Here is a 20,211-nt window from a genome sequence, read left to right as displayed (position 1 = left end):
TATATATATATATATATATATATATATATATATATATATGTGTGTGTGTGTGTGTGTGTGTGTGTGTATACACTACATCTTCTTTATCTATTCATCCATCGATGGACATTTGGGCTCTTTCCATACTTTGGCTATTGTTGATAGTGCTGCTGTAAACATTGGGGTGCATGTGTCCCTTCAAAACAGCACACCTGTATCCCATGGATAAATGCCTAGTATGCAATTGCTGGGTCATAGGAGTAGTTCTATTTTTACTTTTTTGAAGAACCTCCATACTGTTTTCCAGAGTGGCTACACCAGCTTGCATTCCCACCAACAATGCAAAAGAGATCCTCTTTCTCTGCATCCTCGCCAATATCTGCTGTTGCCTGAGTTGTTCATGTTAGCCATTCTGACAGGTGTAAGGTGGTATCTCATTGTGGTTTTGATCTGTATTTCCCTGATGATGAGTGATGTGGAGCATTTTTTCATGTGTCGGTTGGCCTTCTGGATGTCTTCTTTGGAGAAGTGTCTATTCATGTCTTTTTATTGTTTTTTTCTTCATGCCCTTTACTTCTAGGCAATCCTTTCTTTAATATTTATGCTATTAATATTGATGATAACAAGTCAATAACACCTTAATGTATAGTCATGTATTTACATTTCAAGTCTTGCCAGGAGAGGAACAATAGTGGTGGTATTTATGACATTGTGGTACTTAAAGTGGGGAAGTTGTAGAAATATTGAGGTTTTCTTCTCTGTCCCTTAAATCTCAACATTTCCTACTGTACGTCAGTCTATGATAATTATAACCTTAAGAGTTTCTAACTAATGGTGATTTTTGTTGCTCAGAGTTCATAGGTAATAATCCATTTATATATTTTATATTCCTTTATCTCATATTTAATTGGGGTAGCTTTTAAGAATAAAATTCAGCAGATAGATGAATAGATAAAGAAAATGTGGTATACATATACAATGGAATATTATTCAGCCATAAAAAGAATGCAATCTTGCCATTTGCAACAACATGGATAGAGCTAGAGAGTATAATGCTAAGTGAAATAAGTCAGTCAGAGAAAGACAAATACCATATGATTTCACTCACATATGGAATCTATGAAATCAAACAAAGAAAAAAAAAGACAAACCAAAAAGTAGACTCTTAATTATAGAGAACAAACTGATGTTTACCAGATGGGAGGTAGGTGGGGGAATGGGGGAAATAGGTGATGGGGATTAAAGAGCACACTTACCATGATGAGCACTGAGCAACCTATAGAATTGTTGAATTGTACATTGTACACTTAAAAACTAATATAACACTGTATGTTAGTATACTGGAATTAAAATTAAAAACTTATTTTAAAGAGAAGAAAATTCTAAAAATCTAAATCAGGATCAAGGAGGAGAGAAAGTGGAAAAGTTGATATAGTTGCTATGATTTGTAGTTGCAGTGGATTTGTCTTTGTGCTTCCTAGTAGCCAAGAGAAAAAAAAAGTAAATTATTTTTACCATATACTGAACACATGTGCCAGAAACGTTGCTAGGTGCTTTGACATGATATCTGTCTTCACTACAACCATGGAAATTAGGTGTTATCCTCATTTTACCGGTGAAGTTACTAACGTTGGAAAAACTGTCTTGTCCAGTGTCACAAAACTAAACTCCCAAGTGGAACCAAGATTCAAATCAAGGACTGTCTGACTTCATAGACTGCACTCATATATTTCTCATGGTCAGAAAGGAGAAAATATAAAATTCCACAGAGATAAAAGCTTTCAGCATTAAATTACAAAATTAATTTTCTGTGTGACATTGTATAAAGGGGACACTGAGCAATATGATAAACTGTGCCCTTCATAAGAGATTTACAATAAATGTAGAAGAGATATACATATAACTGTTTGGCTATTTTTTTAATGACCTTTCATAACTGCCTAAAGCATAACATTAAAGTGCAAGTGAGTGAAATTGATTCAGCAAATACTAAGCTAATACAATCCTATGATCCAGTCTTCTGGTGGCCTGAGGTAATTCAAGAATAAAACTGAAAGTACATGAATCAGGCTTCAGAGTGCTATTATATTTTATTAGCAAGGGCTTGGATAAAAACCAAATTCATTTGTTCATTCATTCAGCACACGTGTATGGGCCATCTATATGCCAGGTTCTGTGCTAGGTTCTGGGAGACCAAATATGTTTTTAAAAATATTTCTACTTCAAAGGGCTTGCACTTATTTTAGAATGGACAAATCAACTCCTGCAATGAAGAATGTTAAGTGCCATTAGGGAAGTATGTACTTATTGTACAAAAGGAGATGCCCTTAAACCTATCAGGCAGCGTCAAAAAGGTTATCACAGAGGAGGTAATCTTTGAGATATTACTTGAAGGTAGCAAAAGTTCTTCCCTCCAAGCTGTGTTGAGGGATTTAGAGGTGGTTGAGCAAATAGCATGAAGGGTTGGGTTCTGATATACCAGTTCAATAGAGATCTAGGGTCTCTAAAATTTCAGCCATCATTATTCAACAAATATTGATTGTTTCTATGACATGCTAGACACTGGAGATACAATAGTGAGCACAGTGGATACTGCTTCTGCCCTCATGGAGTTTTTGTTCAATCTTTTGGTATATAGGGATATTAAACAAAGAGTCACAGAAATAACCATGCAATTTCACCTGTGGTAAATGCCATTAAAGTAGAGGAGATTTCTATGTATGATAGACCTGACCTAGTCTGAGGAATCAAAAGGGTTTCCCTAATAAAGTGACATCTTAACTAAAATCTGAAAGGTAAGGAGTTAGCAAGGTAAGTTACCTGTGGAGGGTAAAAGGTGGGAAGACCTGCAGGCAGAAAGCATTCCAGGTACAGAGAACAACATGCAGAAAAGGATCTGAGACGTGAAGTTATGTAATATAATGAGGAAATTTAAAGGGGCCAGTGTGTCTGGAGCAGAAAAAGTAATGAGAAGATAGAAATGTGGCTGGAGAACATAGGTGATATGCCTTAAAGGTTGCATTAAGGATTTGGGTCTGTATCCTAAGACAATAGCATTGGTTTGCTTAAGTCTATACAGTGACATGGCCATATTTGCATTTTGAAAACATCACTCTGGCTGCAGTGTGGAAAACTGGATGGAGGAAAGCCAAAATGGTTGCAGGAAAATCAGTTAGGAAGCTATCTCAGTTGCCTAGTCAAGACAGAACAGCAGTTTAGGAAAAGGTGGCAGTAATGGAGAGAGTGAGAATTGAGTGGATTTCAAAAATGTTATGAGATGGATGCTGGACCTGAATATAGGAAAGCATTGTATGTCTAAGAATAGTTTTTAGGACTCTAGTTTACACACCTGGATGGATGGTAGTACTATTCATTAAGACAAGAAGCAATAAAAGATCAGGTGTGTGGGGGTCGAAATCAAGATCTTGAGTGTATACATGCTGAATGTGAAATTATGTTTTGATATTCAAAATGTCAAGTAGAACGTTGGACATGTTGGTATGGGATGGACATAAAAAATTAGAAGAAATTGATATATATGGTGGAGTTGAAGCTAGGAGTAAGTGGTATCTAAGTTAAGAAAAATAATAATTTGGTATCTATATCCAGTTAAGACATTACATAGCATGGAATAAAATTGTTTATCAATGGACATCATAGGCATAATCTCATTCAGGCCTACTTTTATGTACCTTACCTGATATTAGAGCATAATCTATATAGTTTTCTTCAGTCACTTCTGTCCAATTCAACTACTATTAACAGGTGGGAAAATCCAAATGAAGATCTATTCTTTGTACAGAGGTGCATATTTATATTGCTATCTATTAACAATAGAAACCACAGTCTGGCTGGTTCACAGAATGAAACCTAACAAACTATCCCTTGATAATCTACTAGCACACTATAAAGTTGTTCCTATGATACATTTTCCCATATAAATATTTATCTATAGCTTGGAAAGATAATAGGGATTGATGAGCTGTATATGAGTAGACAAGAAGCTAGCTCTACAAATATTTTATCTCTACATGTACTAGACTTTGGTAATGGTGAATAAGTGTGCATTACACTGCAGTGTGCAAAGATCCTTATTACCATAGCCAAGTTGTCCTTGTAAAGCTAAATAAGGGAAAAGAGGAAAAGCCATTAGGGTTTATATGTTGTTGGTAATATGTGTGTGTGTGTGTGTGTGTGTGTGTGTGTGTGTATACACACATGCATATATATATATATATATATATATATATATATATATATATATTCATTTAATCATCAAAACAACCCCAGGACACAGGTGCTATTATCACCCCATGATTATAGATAAGGGAATAAATGTAAAGGGAGTATACCAACTGATCCAGTTCCAAGGCCAGCAAACCACAGAACCAGAATTTAAACTGAATTATGTGGCTCTGAAGTCCACTGTTGTGACCACTACACTGTTGTGCCTCCCATAAAACAAATAACAGCGCTGAATCTACCTCTTATTAAACAAAGCTCCAGCTTGGTCTCTGACACATTCCTTCCTCCTGGAGAAGATGGAAAGGGGTAGGGCAAAGAAGAGGTCATAGAATCAAAATTATCTCCTTCCATAGGATTCTGTTTCCAGTAAATGAAATAATGTGATAAATCTTTCCTTTATTCCACCATCTGACATGATATGCCTTTTAGTAGTGCCTTTGTAGGGGAAACATAGCCTGCTGAGTCATCTCTACCAGTTTCTGCATCATGAGGTTTAGAGAAAGCCTCTCATCTGACTGTAAACCAGGTTCAAGGCCACAGCTTGAAATGGTAGGACTGTGTTATAATTAGAGATCAAGTAAAAATTTATCCAATTTAATAATTCGAGAACATTTTACCTAATGTCTATTATAAATAACAGGGTATCATTGTCATATATTATTTTTAAATAAGCCTAATTAACTACATTTCATTTTTTGGTGTTTTATATTTGTTGATAAAGATAATGCAAGGGCTGTCAATACAAATGTAGAGAAGATGTCAAAAATATTAAGGACAGACTTGCTTTACCTCTTTATACAATATATTGGAAATAATTATATAACCCCATTTCTGAAGACAGATGCCTTTGTACTTGAGAATCTGCCCCAATTTATAAAGTCTGTATTCATAAGATCTATTTTTGTATTGAATGTATAAAATAAACTTTCATAATTGAATACTTCTTCAAAAAAACTAATTACTGACCCACAAGTTCTACCGTTACCTCTACTTTCTCTTTCAGTACTTTTTATTTTACCTTTGATGCTAAAAATAGTAATATTTTCAAAACAATTTGCATCATACTTACTAACCAAGCTTATATTCATGCTACCATAGTAAAGTACATCTTCTGCCTTAACTAATTTTAAATTGGTAATCTAACTTGTTTTCTGAATAAATAGATCCTTTTCTTCATTCATAGATTAGAAAGCTGGACAGACACAGTTGATTAAATTGTCCAAAACGCTGAAAAGAAACATGATAGATAGATAGATGGTAGATAGAATTTGAAGTTGTCTAGATTATCTACAGGATAACTTCAAACAAGTTATGTGGCATTATTACAAATCAGTTTCACCACTCAAGTAATTTGATTTCAAAATATCTTCTTTTTGATATTTCATTTTGCTTTCTCTCTTTTATTCTATTAGTTTATCAACAGGACAAACACAAGTTTCTTGTTTGTTCTCTGTTTTTATTTTAGAGAGAGAGAGAGCATGAATGGGGGAGAGGGACAGAGAGAGAGAGGGAGAGAGAGAGAGATTGAGAATCTTAAGCAGGCTCCACGCTCAGTGTGGAGCCCAACGCCGGGCTCAGTTCCACAACCCTGGGATCATGACCTGAGCCGAAATCAAGAGTTAGCCACTCAACTGACAGAACCACCTAGACGCTCCCCAAACACAAGTTTTATAAACCATTTAGCGCAAACCTAGAACTATGTGGTGGTATGAACGAAGCAGGAAATGTTATGTAACTCTTTGTGAACTTTACTATATGATTAAAAAAATAACATTTAAACATATGAAGTAACTAGAGAACAGGATGAGACAATGGTCTGAAACCACTCACATAGAACTCCATCCAATGAAGGGGATTCTGGCATAAGGGAGATAGGTGAGGCTGATACAAATTTATCCAGGGGAATGTTACTAGCAAAAAGCAGTGATGAATACAGAAATAGATCAGTAATGATTGACAAGATGTTTACACTCATACACATTGGCCCTCATAGGTAACAAAAATACCTAATGGAGACCCTCATGCTCAGAAGTCTATGCAGACAGCTGAAGTTTTGTTATGCCATTACATCTATTACTTTAACTATAAATGTACTGTGTATAACTTTAGGTGTTAGCAGACATTGTGTTTTCCTAAAAATGGAAGCAATCTGATACGAATAAAGATTCAAATTTGCAAGCTGATATACAGCACTCTAAATCTCTCCATACCATTTGACTTTGGTCTGTAAATCTTACATCTTCAAATAAAAAACTCTGAGAAATTTGAAAGTGTAGACATAAATGAAATGTATTTCATGTATTGTATTCTAGATGAAATTATCACACCTCATTTATCAATACAAAATAGAAATCTGAACAGTGACTACAAACATACATAAATATTGAGCAATTATATTATCAAAGGAGTGGAGAGACATAATACCAAGTCTATATGAGTGTTATTTTTATAAAAATGTAGGCATTTGTTATTATTTTTAATAAATATTAATTAAAAAATTTGTGTGAAAGAAAATATGTCTCATAGGTTCTATTTTTGCCTTTATGTATCATATGGAGTGTTGTACATAAGTTGATTCAGGGTTTATTCATTTATTTTAGGAATTCTGGCTATGTTTCATAAGTGCATGAGATTGTAATGTCTGTAAAATTTCCATCATAGGGGTAGTTTACATGGAAATAGAAAAATTGCATTTATTGAATAATATAGAGCAGTTGTTAGTCGTAAAAACTTTGGAGTCACACATAGAGTCACAACATGACTTTACCATTTATTAACTGTGCGACCATAGGGGAGTCATTAGTTCTTCTGGGCCTCAGTGCCCTCATTTTAAAATATGGCTATAAAAGTAGAATCTGCCTTACAAAGTTTTTGTGAAGTTGAATGTCCATTTGAAGTGTTTAGCACAGTCCTCCAGCCAATGACACAAAAAGGTTCTCAATAAATAGTAATTGTTATAGGAATTATTTTCACAATTAAAACATATATCTAGCAATCTGTACCTATGTGTATCTATCAATCTCCCAAAATGTTCAGCCTATTTTGCTCTACCACAACAGTAAAAAGTACGTTATGAATTTATACTATATAGTATCCATTTTTCTGAGGTGTAATTAAAAAAAAACACATTATGGTAGATTACGTTAAAGGAATTTGTCATTTATTCTCTAGTAACATCAGTTCTAATTATGAAGTTGTCAACATTTTTTTCATTGTCAAGTCACTCCCTCTCCACTACCCTCAGCTTCTGGATAGGGCATTAAACATAGGGAGGAATAAGGGTGAGCAGTGGGTACTAGGATGCAGCAGCTGGATGGGGGTGGTGCAAAGGGCATATGGTTTTTGTACTTGGAGTTTGTGCATTTGAGGTGAGGGTGCAAAAAGGGCTGCGAGAAGGGGGAGAAAAGCAATAACAAAGTAACTTCTAAGCTCTCCCTCGGTCAGAAAAGGCAATTCAACTTCCCACATGCACCCACACAGCAAACAAGGTTTTGGAGAGAAGGACTGGGGTGTCTGCAGAGTTGGTGTCAGCTACCAGCCACTCGTGTCACTGTGTAATTGAGTACGTCTAAATTTAGGCTTGCCAACCAAATAGGTTGCTCTGAAGCTGCAAAGCCAGATATGCAGCATCCAAATCGTGAGACTGCTAAACCCATAGTCTGAACACCCACACTCCACCATTGTTCTATGTGGTTACCTCGTTCTGGAAAGTTCTTCACCATCTGTGCCTAGAGTAATCTGTATATCCCTGCCCCAATCCCCCAGGGGGCCTCCCATGCAAGACAATTCAGGCACCTGGGACTCTCCTGGGACTGACAGTGGGGACTGAACCTTTCCTCCCTGGAGCAGGGAAAGAGGTATCCTTCTTCTGGACCTCTCCCACACCATTCCACTGTTCCACCCTGAGGCTCAAGAGAACTCAACACCATGGAGGAACACTTGTCTTACCCCAGCCCCCAACCCCACCTTAAACGCAGTTCTCTAGGTTCCAGAGGCTGCCTTGGATCACAGGGTCCTGACTCCACCCCCGGCAGGAAGTGGCGCCTAGGCAACTACATTTGGAACACACCCCCTCAGATTCTGGTGCAGGAACTGAGGGACCTCAGTTTGAGAAAAAAGAAAAAAAAAACTGAAAATTTGTAACAGAATCCCAGCGGAAGGGCTGGGGCAGGTGAGCTGCAAGGACAGACCTAAGGGGGAGGGTCTCCCTGCCTCTGCTAAACATCTCCATTCTCTTTGCTGCAAAGAGTCTCCCAGGATTGCACTAAGCACACGTTTGTTCCTTCGACATATAATTGTTAGAGCTCCTTCTAGCTTCATACTTTATTTTTCCTTTCAGATTTTATTTAAGTAGGGATTTTAAGAAGGCTAGTTGTTTGCTATCCTGAGGGTAGTGAAACGACTGGAGTAGGATAGCAGAGGGCCTGGGCAGGCGCACTAGGATGTGTCCTCCGGAGACGGCTCGGCTCAGGGATCTAGGAGCGCTGGCCCTGGGTGAGTATCCCCACCGCGGGCTCCACTCCCCACCTCCCGCCCCCCTCCCGACCCCTCCCAGCCTGGCGTGTGCTACCCTGCGCCCCCCGTTTGCTCCTAGCCGGCTCCTCCCGCTGCCCCCACCCCCTCACACTCGGTTCCCCCTGCGTCGTCCTTGTCCCACTCAGACTTCGTTCCCGCCGCCCGGCCGGCCGCACTTCCCGCCCTCGCCTAGATCCCGGCCACCGCCGCCTGAGCCCTCATCGCCGCACTCCTCTCGCGCTCCGCCCGCGCCCCGCTCCCTCCGGTCCCCGTTCTTCGCCCCGCCCGCCGCTCTCGCTTCCCTCGCCGCCGCCGCCGCGTCCCGGACTCGGTAGGCTCCGCGCCCTGCGGTCGAGCCTGCCCCCTGAGAGCCCGCGTTCCCGGCTGACGCGGAGGCGCCGCGGTCCCCGCCGCCACCACGGCCAACACGGGTGCCACGCGCCGCCGCCGCCGCCGCCGCCGTGCCGCCGCCGCCGCCGCGGCCACTCGCCCGCCGCCCACCATGGCCCCGCAGCAAACAGGTAGCAGGAAGCGGAAAGCGCCCGCCGAGAGCTCGTCGTCTCAGGGCTCGGCGGCGGACGCAGAGGGGCCGCTGCTGCCTAAGAAGCAGAAGCGGCCGGCGACGCGGCGCTCGCTGGTGCACTACCTCAAGGACCGCGAGGTGGGCGCGCGGGGCGGCGCCGGGCTGTCGGGCTCCAAGGGCGAACTGCGCGGCTACGCGGTGCAGAAGCTGCCCGAACTCTTGAGGGAGCGCGAGCTGGCCCTGGGCACCCTCAACAAGGTGTTCGCGTCGCAGTGGCTGAACGCCAGGCAGGTCGTGTGCGGCACCAAATGTAACACCCTCTTCGTGGTGGACGTGCACTCGGGGCAAATCACGCGCATCCCCCTGATGCGGGACCGGGGGCCCTGGCTGGCCCGGGCCCAGCCGAGCTGCGGCATCCACGCCATCGAGTTGAATCCCTCCAAGACGCTTCTGGCCACCGGGGGAGAGAATCCCAACAGCCTGGCCGTCTACCGGCTGCCCACCCTGGACCCCGTGTGCCTGGGCGACCGCCACGGCCATAAGGACTGGATCTTCACCATCGCCTGGATGAGCGATACAGTGGCTGTGAGCGGCTCCCGCGACGGCACTGTGGCTCTGTGGCGGCTGGACCCCGACATGTTCAATGGCAGCATCGCCTGGCACAATGACGCGGGGCTTCCTGTGTACGCCCACATCCGTCCGAGGGACATGGAGACCATCCCCAGGTCCAGCACCAGCCCCAGTAACCGCAAGGTGCGGGCCTTGGCCTTTAGTGGCAAGAACCAGGAGCTGGGAGCCGTGTCCCTGGACGGCTACTTCCACCTGTGGAAAGCCCGGAGCTCTCTGTCTAGGCTGCTGTCCATTAGGCTGCCCTACTGCCGAGAGAATGTGTGCCTGACCTACTGCGAAGAGTTGTCCCTGTATGCAGTGGGTTCCCAGTCCCATGTCTCCTTCCTAGATCCACGCCAACGCCAGCAGAATATCCGGCCCCTGTGCTCCCGAGAGGGCGGCACAGGGGTGCGTTCGCTGAGTTTCTACCAGCACATCATCACCGTGGGCACAGGCCATGGCTCCCTGCTCTTCTATGACATCCGTGCCCAGAAGTTCCTGGAGGAGAGGGCGTCGGGCAGCCCAGACTCCTGTCCTGGGCCCTCAGGAAGGAAGCTCAAGCTCACCTGTGGCAGAGGCTGGCTCAACCACGATGACCTGTGGGTGAACTACTTTGGCGGTATAGGGGAGTTCCCCAACGCGCTCTACACCCACTGCTACAACTGGCCTGAGATGAAGCTCTTCGTGGCTGGAGGGCCTCTCCCTTCAGGCCTCCACGGGAACTACGCAGGCCTCTGGAGCTAAAGATGGCCAATGTATTCTCAAAGTGCCCAGATTTACTTTCCAGTCCCCTCTCACTTTCTTTTTCACGCTGTGCTTTGTGCTTTTTAACTTACTGTGGCATTTGTCTTCTAGGTTGAAAGTGCCCAGCTTACCTGTGTTTAGTGTATTAGGCAGAGAGAGAAAGAGAGAGAGAAATCAAAGGTGATCTTTGGGCAATCGAAAGTTGGCTTTAAGATTTTTCTGTACCTCTCCCAACACCACCATGTTTTTTGCCTCCTCTTACAAAGAATTTTGTCTAATCTTTAATTGTGTTCTCTGAGTGATTGACATATGCTCTTTCTTTGGGCTGTTGTAGAGGTGGTACCCCCTACAATTCAATACTTTTTTTACCAATATTTCAACAGTATGTTCAGGTCTTCTACACATTTCAGATGTATGGTATTTTGGGAAAATGTATGCTAAAAAGTATCTTTGGGGCTGGTTGGAAGAACTACCCTTCATATATATAAGAGAACAGGTATATAGCTCTGCTCTAGAAAATGCATTTTAAGATCTGGATTGCCACCATTTGGGGCCTGTTTCATTTGGATTTTGGAACCTGGTTGTATGTTGTTTGTATATTTTTGGTACATAAAATATTTAAAAATATGTTTTCTTCGTCAAGAAATCTTAGAATAGTGTTCATCCTATTAATCACAATTTTGATTAGTAATTTTATTTTATTCAGTAAATTTTATTCAGTAAAATTTAGCCCCAGGTCCTCAGCCTTCTTGTTTAAAGCTGCTATAACACAGCCTGCTTTCCTGGGTATCATTTATGCTACAGATTTCCATAGCTAATCAAAACTGGCCTATACATGGCAGGACAATCAGGGAAGTTCTTTTTGGGGTAAACATTTCTTTAAAGTTTAGGTAACACTATCCAGGCAGCCATTTATACAGAAAGGCCCGCTGTTGTGCTCAATGTAGATGTTGTTGACAATTTTTTTTATTATATACATAGGTATTTCTTTTATCAGGATTGTGTATGTGATGGATTGCAGAAAAAATAAAACTTGTTTAGCATTTTAGCAATTAAGAACTAGGCTAAGGTTTTTAAAGGCTTACATATCTATTTTTTTCTTAATTGTCTTCTAGGAATATATTTATCAAAGTCAAAATCTTCCAAGAGACCAGATGAAACTGAAACATCAGCTATGCACACATTACTCTGTATATTTGTTTTTGAAAAGCAAACTTATGCTACTATCATGGGTGAAAAGATGAAATAACATCTTGAATGCCTTATCAAAATATACATGCTATAGGTTGGGACAATTTGGTATCTTATGTTTTTAAGATGATTTAAAAAACTTTATTTACAAAAAAAAGTACATGTTGTGTTTATAGCTACCTACTCACATATGCTGTGTATTTGTGTATGTCTTTGTGTTACTTCCCATGTGAAAAAAAGGCACATGTGTATACCATTTTAGATATGCACATATTCCTAATATTTTAAACTATGTCTATCAAGACTTGGTCTTTAGTTTTGTTTTATTCGAGATAAGTAATACATGCACATGACCAAACAAGTCAAACTGTATAAAAAGTGTAAGGTGAAAAGTGAGTCTCATACCCTAAGATCCCTGATCTCCTGCCCATAGATCACAAGCAGTATATTTTGTGTTTGTATAGTCAATACATATATAAGCATATATGTATGTGTGTATGCAATTTTTATATAAATGTGCCATTTATCACAAAATCTTAGAGATTTTTTCTTATACCTATCTACCTAATTAATTTTAATTGTATATATTTCCCTGTATGATTGGCACATACTTTATTCATTATACCTTTAATGAGCATGTATATTGGTTCTTATTTACTGTAACTATAAGCTATTCTACAGTGATTACTTAGGTGCATACATTTTTGTGCACATGTGTAAGTAGATCCGCAGGATAAATTCCTAGAAATGGAATGGCTGGATCAATTTTATATTTAATAGCCATTGCCAAATTACCATCCAAAGAAGTACTACCAGATTAACCTCCCATAAATAATGTATGCATGCCTACTTCACCATACCCTTGCCAGCTGTGGGTCATAAAACTCTGTGCTCTTTGACAATCACATATCTGCTTGATCCTGATCCTTTCTAAGCCACTGTGGCTGGGTTAGATTTGTGGTCAGAGTACCAAGTAGGTTCTGAAACAGATCAAGAATATGGGGAAATGAGGGCAAACAATAAAAATACTGTCAAACCAAAGACCAATAACACCTACAGTTCAGGTTCACATATCTGGAGATGGATTACAAAGGACTGTCTTCCTTAGATTCTTAGCTGGACCTAGTAGGGTTCTTTGGTTTATTGTACCCTTATTTCACTTGTATTCAATGCATCACATGTCAGTAAAGAAAATCCAAGAAGGAGATGATGAGAGCCTGAGCTAGAATATTTGAGGTAAGTGGAGAGGAAGGAAGTTATTAGAAAAATGAGGTGAAAATAAAATGAACCGTATTTGGTATTTCATGTGGAGGGTGAAGAAAGGCAAAGAATTTAGGTGGACTCTAAGGCTTTGGCTTGAATGTAAATGAATAGTGACAAACAAATCTAGGGACTATAAGCACAGAGGATATACGTGGATCAACTCGATTGAGGACATGTTGAATTTGAGTTGCTTATTTGACATCAGAAGAACATACCCAGTGAAGAACTGGCTATATATCCCAGAATGAGATTTCTCACTGCTGGGAAAGTGAGTGATAGGAAATGTGGGGAAATTTTCCCTTTTGGAAGCAAGCAGAATAGAAAAACCTATCAAGGATCCTAAAAAGAAATGGAGAACAAAAATAGAGGTGGGAAGAATATAAAATAGAAGAGGATTATTTTACTCAAAGGCCATCACCTCATAAGCCTGAGATAGCAAAATATTTCTTTAATACTGAATTAAATTATAATAATTTATAATAATTTTGGAGTCTTAACCCCCATAGCAAAGGGCAGTTTTTCTCCCAGATATTCTCCCTAAATACTTTACCTAGGACTTCTCATCAGTCCACTAATTAAGCTGTTTCATTGGTCAACTGCTGGTACCTTCTTGGAGAATGAAAAGTCAGACCTTATTTACAAAGCAGGACTTCACAGTGATTTCTGGACCACTTAGCCTACTGGTCTGAGATATCTCCAGCACTCCCAACAGCATCCTGGCACAGGCATCTCTGGCAGCCATGCTGAAGCCCTGGCAGCCTCAGAGAGGTGAAGTATCACCTCATCACCAGCTGCTACTAGCTCGTGTTTGAGTTCCTCCCTCAATGCCACAGGTGCGGGTCTCTGCCAGTTTTCCCAGGCTGCCAAAGGACAAAGGAAGTATCCGGCGGAAGATGCTCCTTTCCTCAGCATCACAATCACAAGAGCACAAATACAAAGAATTAGAAGAAAGAAGAAATAATCACAGGCACAGATTTATTTGCTAGGCAGGTAAATGTAACCTCTGAGTGAAAATTATCAGAAGACTAAATAACTAAACTTTTTCCAAGAATAAATTAGAAACCAGAACGGACCATTAACCCTAAAAAATTGTGAAAGCTATTTTTTAATATGCTCTTTCCTCTAAGAAAATCATGCATTTAAACATATAAGCATATAATAGGCATGCTAGGCTTGGTGGTGTCATAAATAAATTACTTCACATTGTCAGGGAATATTTAATTTTGAGCCGATTCAGAGCATAGAGTAAATTTTACTCTTTTCTATATGAGGCCAACATACTATTAATAACAAAACTGACTAAAATTACACAAAATTAAGAGACCTGTTTTACATATATAGATAGATAAATGCAAGTTGTCTTAAAAAACACTGCATATAATCCATCAGTGTATTAAAAAGAAACTATGCAAACCATGGCAAAGTGAAGCTAGTTCCTGGGATGCAAAGAGTGTTGGCTGTTAAGAAATCTGTTTTTGTAATGTATCATATTAACAGGTTAAGTGAGAAGACACAGGCTCGTGCTAGTATATTCCAATAAATAATTTAATAAAACCCTACTAAAATTCTTGATAAAATTTTTCTTAAAGTATGAGGTAATATAGTCTTCTAATGGTTGTGTGTGTGTGTGTGTGTATGTGTTTCTTATTGTTTCCAATCTTAACCAGAGTCCTCTTAAATTATACAGTATCAGAGGAATTCCAATGAAAGTAAGGAATGAAACAAGGATTCTAAAAACCACCATCACTATTTAATATTATTATAAAAATTCTAGATACAGCAATTAGAAAAGATAGAAAAATAAAAGGTATAAATATTGGAGAAGAGAAAGCAGTTATAATTACTTGCAGATGATGTGACTGTAAAAAAATCATCCGAAACAGCCAACTGAAACAATGAAATATTGTAGTAAGGTGTTCTGTTTTGAAATTAATGTATGAAACATCAATACTTTTCTATTTTACTTATTTACTTATTCAGCAAATATTTCATGAATGCTTACCCTATACCTGGCACTGTTCCAGGTTCTGGAAATACTATGGTGAACAAGATAAGCAAGCTATGCCCTCATGAGGTTTGTGGTCCACTGAGAAGGAAAGAGACAATAAACATACAAAATAGCAAAACAATGGTGTATCAGATGGTTACCAATGCTAATAAAATAAATGAGGGTAAAGGAGAAGAGGGGATAGGAATTCTGGGGGAGATGTAATTTTAATATTTTATTGAGATATAATTGACATTATATTAGTTTTCAGGTGTACAACATGATTCAATTTTTGTATATACTGTGAAATGATTACTAAGTCTAGTTAACACCCATCAATACACAGTTAAAGTTTTTTTCTTATAATAAGAACTTTTAAGATTAACTCTCTTAGCAACTTTCAAATATACAATACATTATTATTAACTATATTCATCATGCTATAAATTACATCCCCAGGACTTATTTGTTTTATAACTGGATGTTTGTATCTTTTGACTCCCTTCACCTATTTAACCAACCCCTCCTCCCACACCCTGTACCTCTAGCAACCACCAGTCTTTTCTTTGTATCTGTGAGCACATTTTTTTTAGATTCCACCTGTAAGTGCAGTCATATGGTATTTGTCTTTCTCTGTCTGACTTACTTCACTTAGCATATCCATCCATGTTATAAATGGGATCTCCTTTTTATGGTTGAATGGTACTCCATTGTGCATATATATACCACATTTTCTTTATCCATTCATCTCTTGAGGGACACTTAGGTTGTTTCCATGCCTTGGCTACTATAAATAATGTTGTGATGAACATGGGGGTGCATATATCTTTTCGAGTCAGTGCTTTCATTTCCTTTGGATAAATATCCACAGTGGAATTGCTGAATCATATGGTAATTCTATTTTTAATTCTTTGAGGAGCCTCCATACTGTTCTCCATAGTGGCGGCACCAATTTACATTCCCATCAACAGTGCATAAGGAAGGGTTCACTTTTCTCCACATCCTTGCTGACCCTGGTTATCTTGCCTTTATGATAATAGCTATTCTAACAGGTGTGAAGTGATACCTCACTGCGGTTTTGATTGCATTTATGTACCCGATTATTAGTTATGTTGAGCATCTTTTCATGTGTCTGTTGGCCATTGTGTGTCTGTTTTCTTTGGGAAAATTATGTTCAGATCCTCTGACCACTTTTAATCAGATTTTTGCTGTTGAGTAGCGTGAGTTCTTTATATATTTTGGATATGAACCCTTTATCAGATAAATGATTTGCATATATTTTCTCCCATTCCATAGGCTGGCTTTTCATTTTGTTGATGGTTTCACTTTGCAATGCAGAGGACTTTTAGTTTGTTGTAGACTCTTTAACCCATTTGAATAGATTTCTGTGTATGATGTAAGATAGTGAGTGGTCCAATTTCATTCTTTTGCAAGTGCTGTCCAATTTTTTCAACACCATTTACTGATAAAACTGTCTTTTCCCCATTTTACATTCTTAGTTCCTTTGTCATAAATTAATTGACCATATATGTATGGGTTTATTTCTGGCCTTTCTATTCTATTACAAAAGAGAATACGAATTAGGAATTCTGGATGAGATGCAATTTTAAATAAAGTTGTTAGTGAAAACCTGCTCAATAAGTTAACATTTCAGCTGAGATTTGAAGGAAGTGACAAAATGAGTCTTGCAGCTATATCAGAGAAGAGAGTGTGCAGGTGGAGGGAATATCAAGTATACAGATCTGAGGTGGGACCATTCCTGGTGTGTGTTAGAGCAGTAGAAAGTACACCAGTATTGTTGGAGCAGAGTGCATGAAGAAAGGGGTAGAGTCAGAGAGGTAATGGAAGACAATACCATGCAGAGATCTGGAAGAAATTATAAGAATCTTGGACTTTACTTTGAATGAAATGAAAAGCCAAGGAGGGTTTTGAACAAGGGATTTATGTTTTAGAAGGAAAGCTAGATGCTGTGTTGATAATATACTATAAACTGTAGTAGGGAGAAGACAGAGAAGGAGGGGCATCAGTTAGTAGGTAACTCTAATAATCAAAATCAAAGATGATGTTGGCCATATGCAAAACTAATCAGTTTAACAATTCAGTGGAGCTTGTGGTTCAAAACAAGATACTTCCTTATAAGGATATTATAGAAGTGACATCAATATTATTTAAATCGAAAAACTGCATGTTAATGCTATAAGAAAGAGTGCCGTGAATATCAGATCAGATATTTTGACAATGTTCTGGAAAACAGAAAATAGATAGGGTCACTCTGATAAATAAAGTTGATCAGGGTTACCATAAGCCTAAGATACAACTATCAGAATGCTGTCATTTTGATGGAAGCCAGTATTCACAGAGAGTCTCCCACAAAGATTCCATGCTATATACTTTGACATATATCAATACAAGGAGTGAGTTTTGAAATCGCAAGCATAGTTGGAGGGGTGTCCATGGATGGGCTTGTCTAGTTGGACATTTCTCTAAATAGTGGAATACTATACAATTGTTAAAATTCTGGAGCTCATTCTTTATGTACTGACATGGAGAAGTAGCCTTGATAATGTTAGATGAAATAAGCAAATTTCAAATCCATTTTTGTTTAAAAATAGGAGGACGAAGATAACAAGTTTACAGTATGTACAAGAATATGTACAAAAGGGTTAATGTGTGTAAGACATAGTATATAATATAGGGGACTTTCATCATATTTTACATATTTAAATAATGTTTGAACAGTCTAATATGTATTTCTTAAGCAAACAAGGGGAAAAACAATGAAGATACCTTTTGAAAGGCCTAGTTGGAGTGGGGAAGAGAAGGAGAAGACAGGAATGATCAATGGTGCTCAATGCAGCAGAAGCTAAAAAAGCTGGAGATGAGAAAAATTCATTTTTATGTAATATGGAAGTCCATGAAGGCTTTTTGCCAAAACAATTGTAATAGTGACCAACTGTATTCCCTCCAAGAAGGGATAAACAATTCAGTGTGTCTCAAAATTGGCCTTAGAAATTTTTGTCCTATTAACACCTGACAGAACTGTGGTTTTCTATGTTTTTCTTCTCATCTCCTCAAAACAGTTGATTTTGGGCAAGTAGTGTGAGAATGACATAGGCACTACCTCACTGTCTACAGAATAATGCTACAAATGTTCCTGACCCCAATGCAGTACATGATCCAGCACCTACCAATTTCAGGAATCCATGTTGTTCTTCAACCTTTCCTGCCATATATAAGGTATATATTTTACATATATGGTTATATTGTATATATTATATATAATAGGTTTTAATGATATAGAATCATGGTATATAAACTATGTTATAATATTTATGTATAATCTCTATATAATGTGTGATATAATTTATATATATAATATTCATAGCTAGAAGCTGATTTGGAGAACCTGTTACTACACTAGAGAAATCCACTTTTCTGGCACACTCATATTTTCCCCAAAACATTTCTCTGCTTATTATATGACCATAATTTTGGTTTGAGCCTTAATGCTTAAATGTCCATTAATCTTCCCTAGTCCCACATCCCAACTATAATTATAGTGGAGAGGAGAATTTTAGCTTTGGAATAAGCCAAGATATATTCTTACTCATTGCTATAATACTTAAATCTGTTCCCATCTCTGATGTCCTTTACTGATAATAAGGGCAGTCGTACATTACATTAAACTATGACAAAAATGGGACTTGGTTTTCATATTTATAAGGGGCAAGGAGAAAAATAATCACTCAGAACTTGAGAAGTTATATTGAGTGTATAGACAAAGAAAAGGAAGAAAGATAATTCATAAAGTCTTTTATTCTCAGTATTAGGACTTGAGTACTACCAATACATGGGAGCATATTTAGTGCACATACCTCCCTGTTGTTAATCAAAGGACTTCTGAAATCTACACACTTTCACTTATGAAGGGCTATAATCAATGCATGAGTCTTCAATTAAATATCACAAATACTTATCATTGGGAATACAAAATAAAACAGAGATACAATACCTAAATTTGTTCATTTGTCTTGCTTTTCAGTAGGTTTTATCCAGAAATTAGTCAAAATATTGACACACAACGTAATAGTTGGTTGATGTAGCTATAAACAGATGAATCAGTTCACCAAGAATCATTCAAATCAGTAATTTATACTAATGTGGACAAAACTACCAATTGAATAACTAATAATCTCTCCCAACCCATCTAGCTGTTTTGAATTTGGCAACCTGAGAATATAATATTGTTCTGGAAAACCAAATAAATATTATATACAGAATAAGATAAAAGTCTGAGATCATGGATTAAATAATTCCCTTTGTAAAAGGGAACTTCCATAAGCAAAGGGGCAGAGACATCATAGTAGGATCAGAGCCTTCTGCTGAGAAGGGACATTAGATAGAGACATATATTTGACCTTCAGGATCTCAATAGAATAATGATACTGTGTGACATGTATGTAGCAGCCAGTATTTCATCTTCACTTGCAAAGAGATTTTATGACTGTGCCTGTTTATTGGGGTCTCTATCTTTGAGTGTTTACATATATAAACACTTGCATACAGACAGAGATAAACTATCTTCAACATGAGGAGCTCAAGGTGATGTCTTATTAAAATCTTGAATCTTCTTTGTTTTACTTTATAACTCTCTGTGGGTGACTCGCCCAGTCTCAAAATGAAAAACACAAGTCAAACTAATGGCAGAGCACTGTAGTCACCCACAACATCTGTTATTGTTGTTGTGTTTTTTCCAATTTGCTGGGCTGAGTATTGAGTAATGAATGATAACTTGGCACTACTATTCTTTGGAAATATTTAAACATTTAAAAAAATTTCAAAGCTTCAAAGCTATGTAACAACTGAGCCTTCTTCTTACTTCAATATTTTGAGTTGCTGCTCAGATAATAGCAGTTAGTTCTGGCATTGTGAATGTCAAAAATCAAGGTACACAGTGTATTATGCAGTGCTTACAGGAAATCAGGTGGGGTAAATGACTATCTTTTAGAAGCTTTTCTACCAATTAAGCTTTTCCTAAGGTCAGTTCTTATAGAGAAAAAGAAAATGGTAAATTATTATGACAATTCGTTCATCTCTTATTATTAACATGTACCTACAGAATATATGGCCAAGAGTAGGATTAATGAATGATAAA

The 20,211-nt window shown here is 38.6% G+C and overlaps 1 protein-coding gene across 1 annotated transcript; it reads left to right on the top strand.

Moving 5' to 3' along the window:
- Positions 1 to 9,167: 9,167 nt before the first annotated feature.
- Positions 9,168 to 13,477, top strand: DCAF12L2 (DDB1 and CUL4 associated factor 12 like 2). Its single transcript, XM_049644247.1, has one exon. It carries the CDS (start codon positions 9,242 to 9,244, stop codon positions 10,613 to 10,615), a length of 1,374 nt encoding a protein of 457 aa, XP_049500204.1. The 5' UTR covers positions 9,168 to 9,241; the 3' UTR covers positions 10,616 to 13,477.
- Positions 13,478 to 20,211: the final 6,734 nt, after the last annotated feature.

This window comes from Panthera uncia, chromosome X, assembly GCF_023721935.1.
Source record: "Panthera uncia isolate 11264 chromosome X, Puncia_PCG_1.0, whole genome shotgun sequence".
Classification (NCBI taxonomy): domain Eukaryota; kingdom Metazoa; phylum Chordata; class Mammalia; order Carnivora; family Felidae; genus Panthera; species Panthera uncia.
Note: the sequence above shows the minus strand (reverse complement) of the source record. Positions and strands in the feature narration are given on the sequence as shown.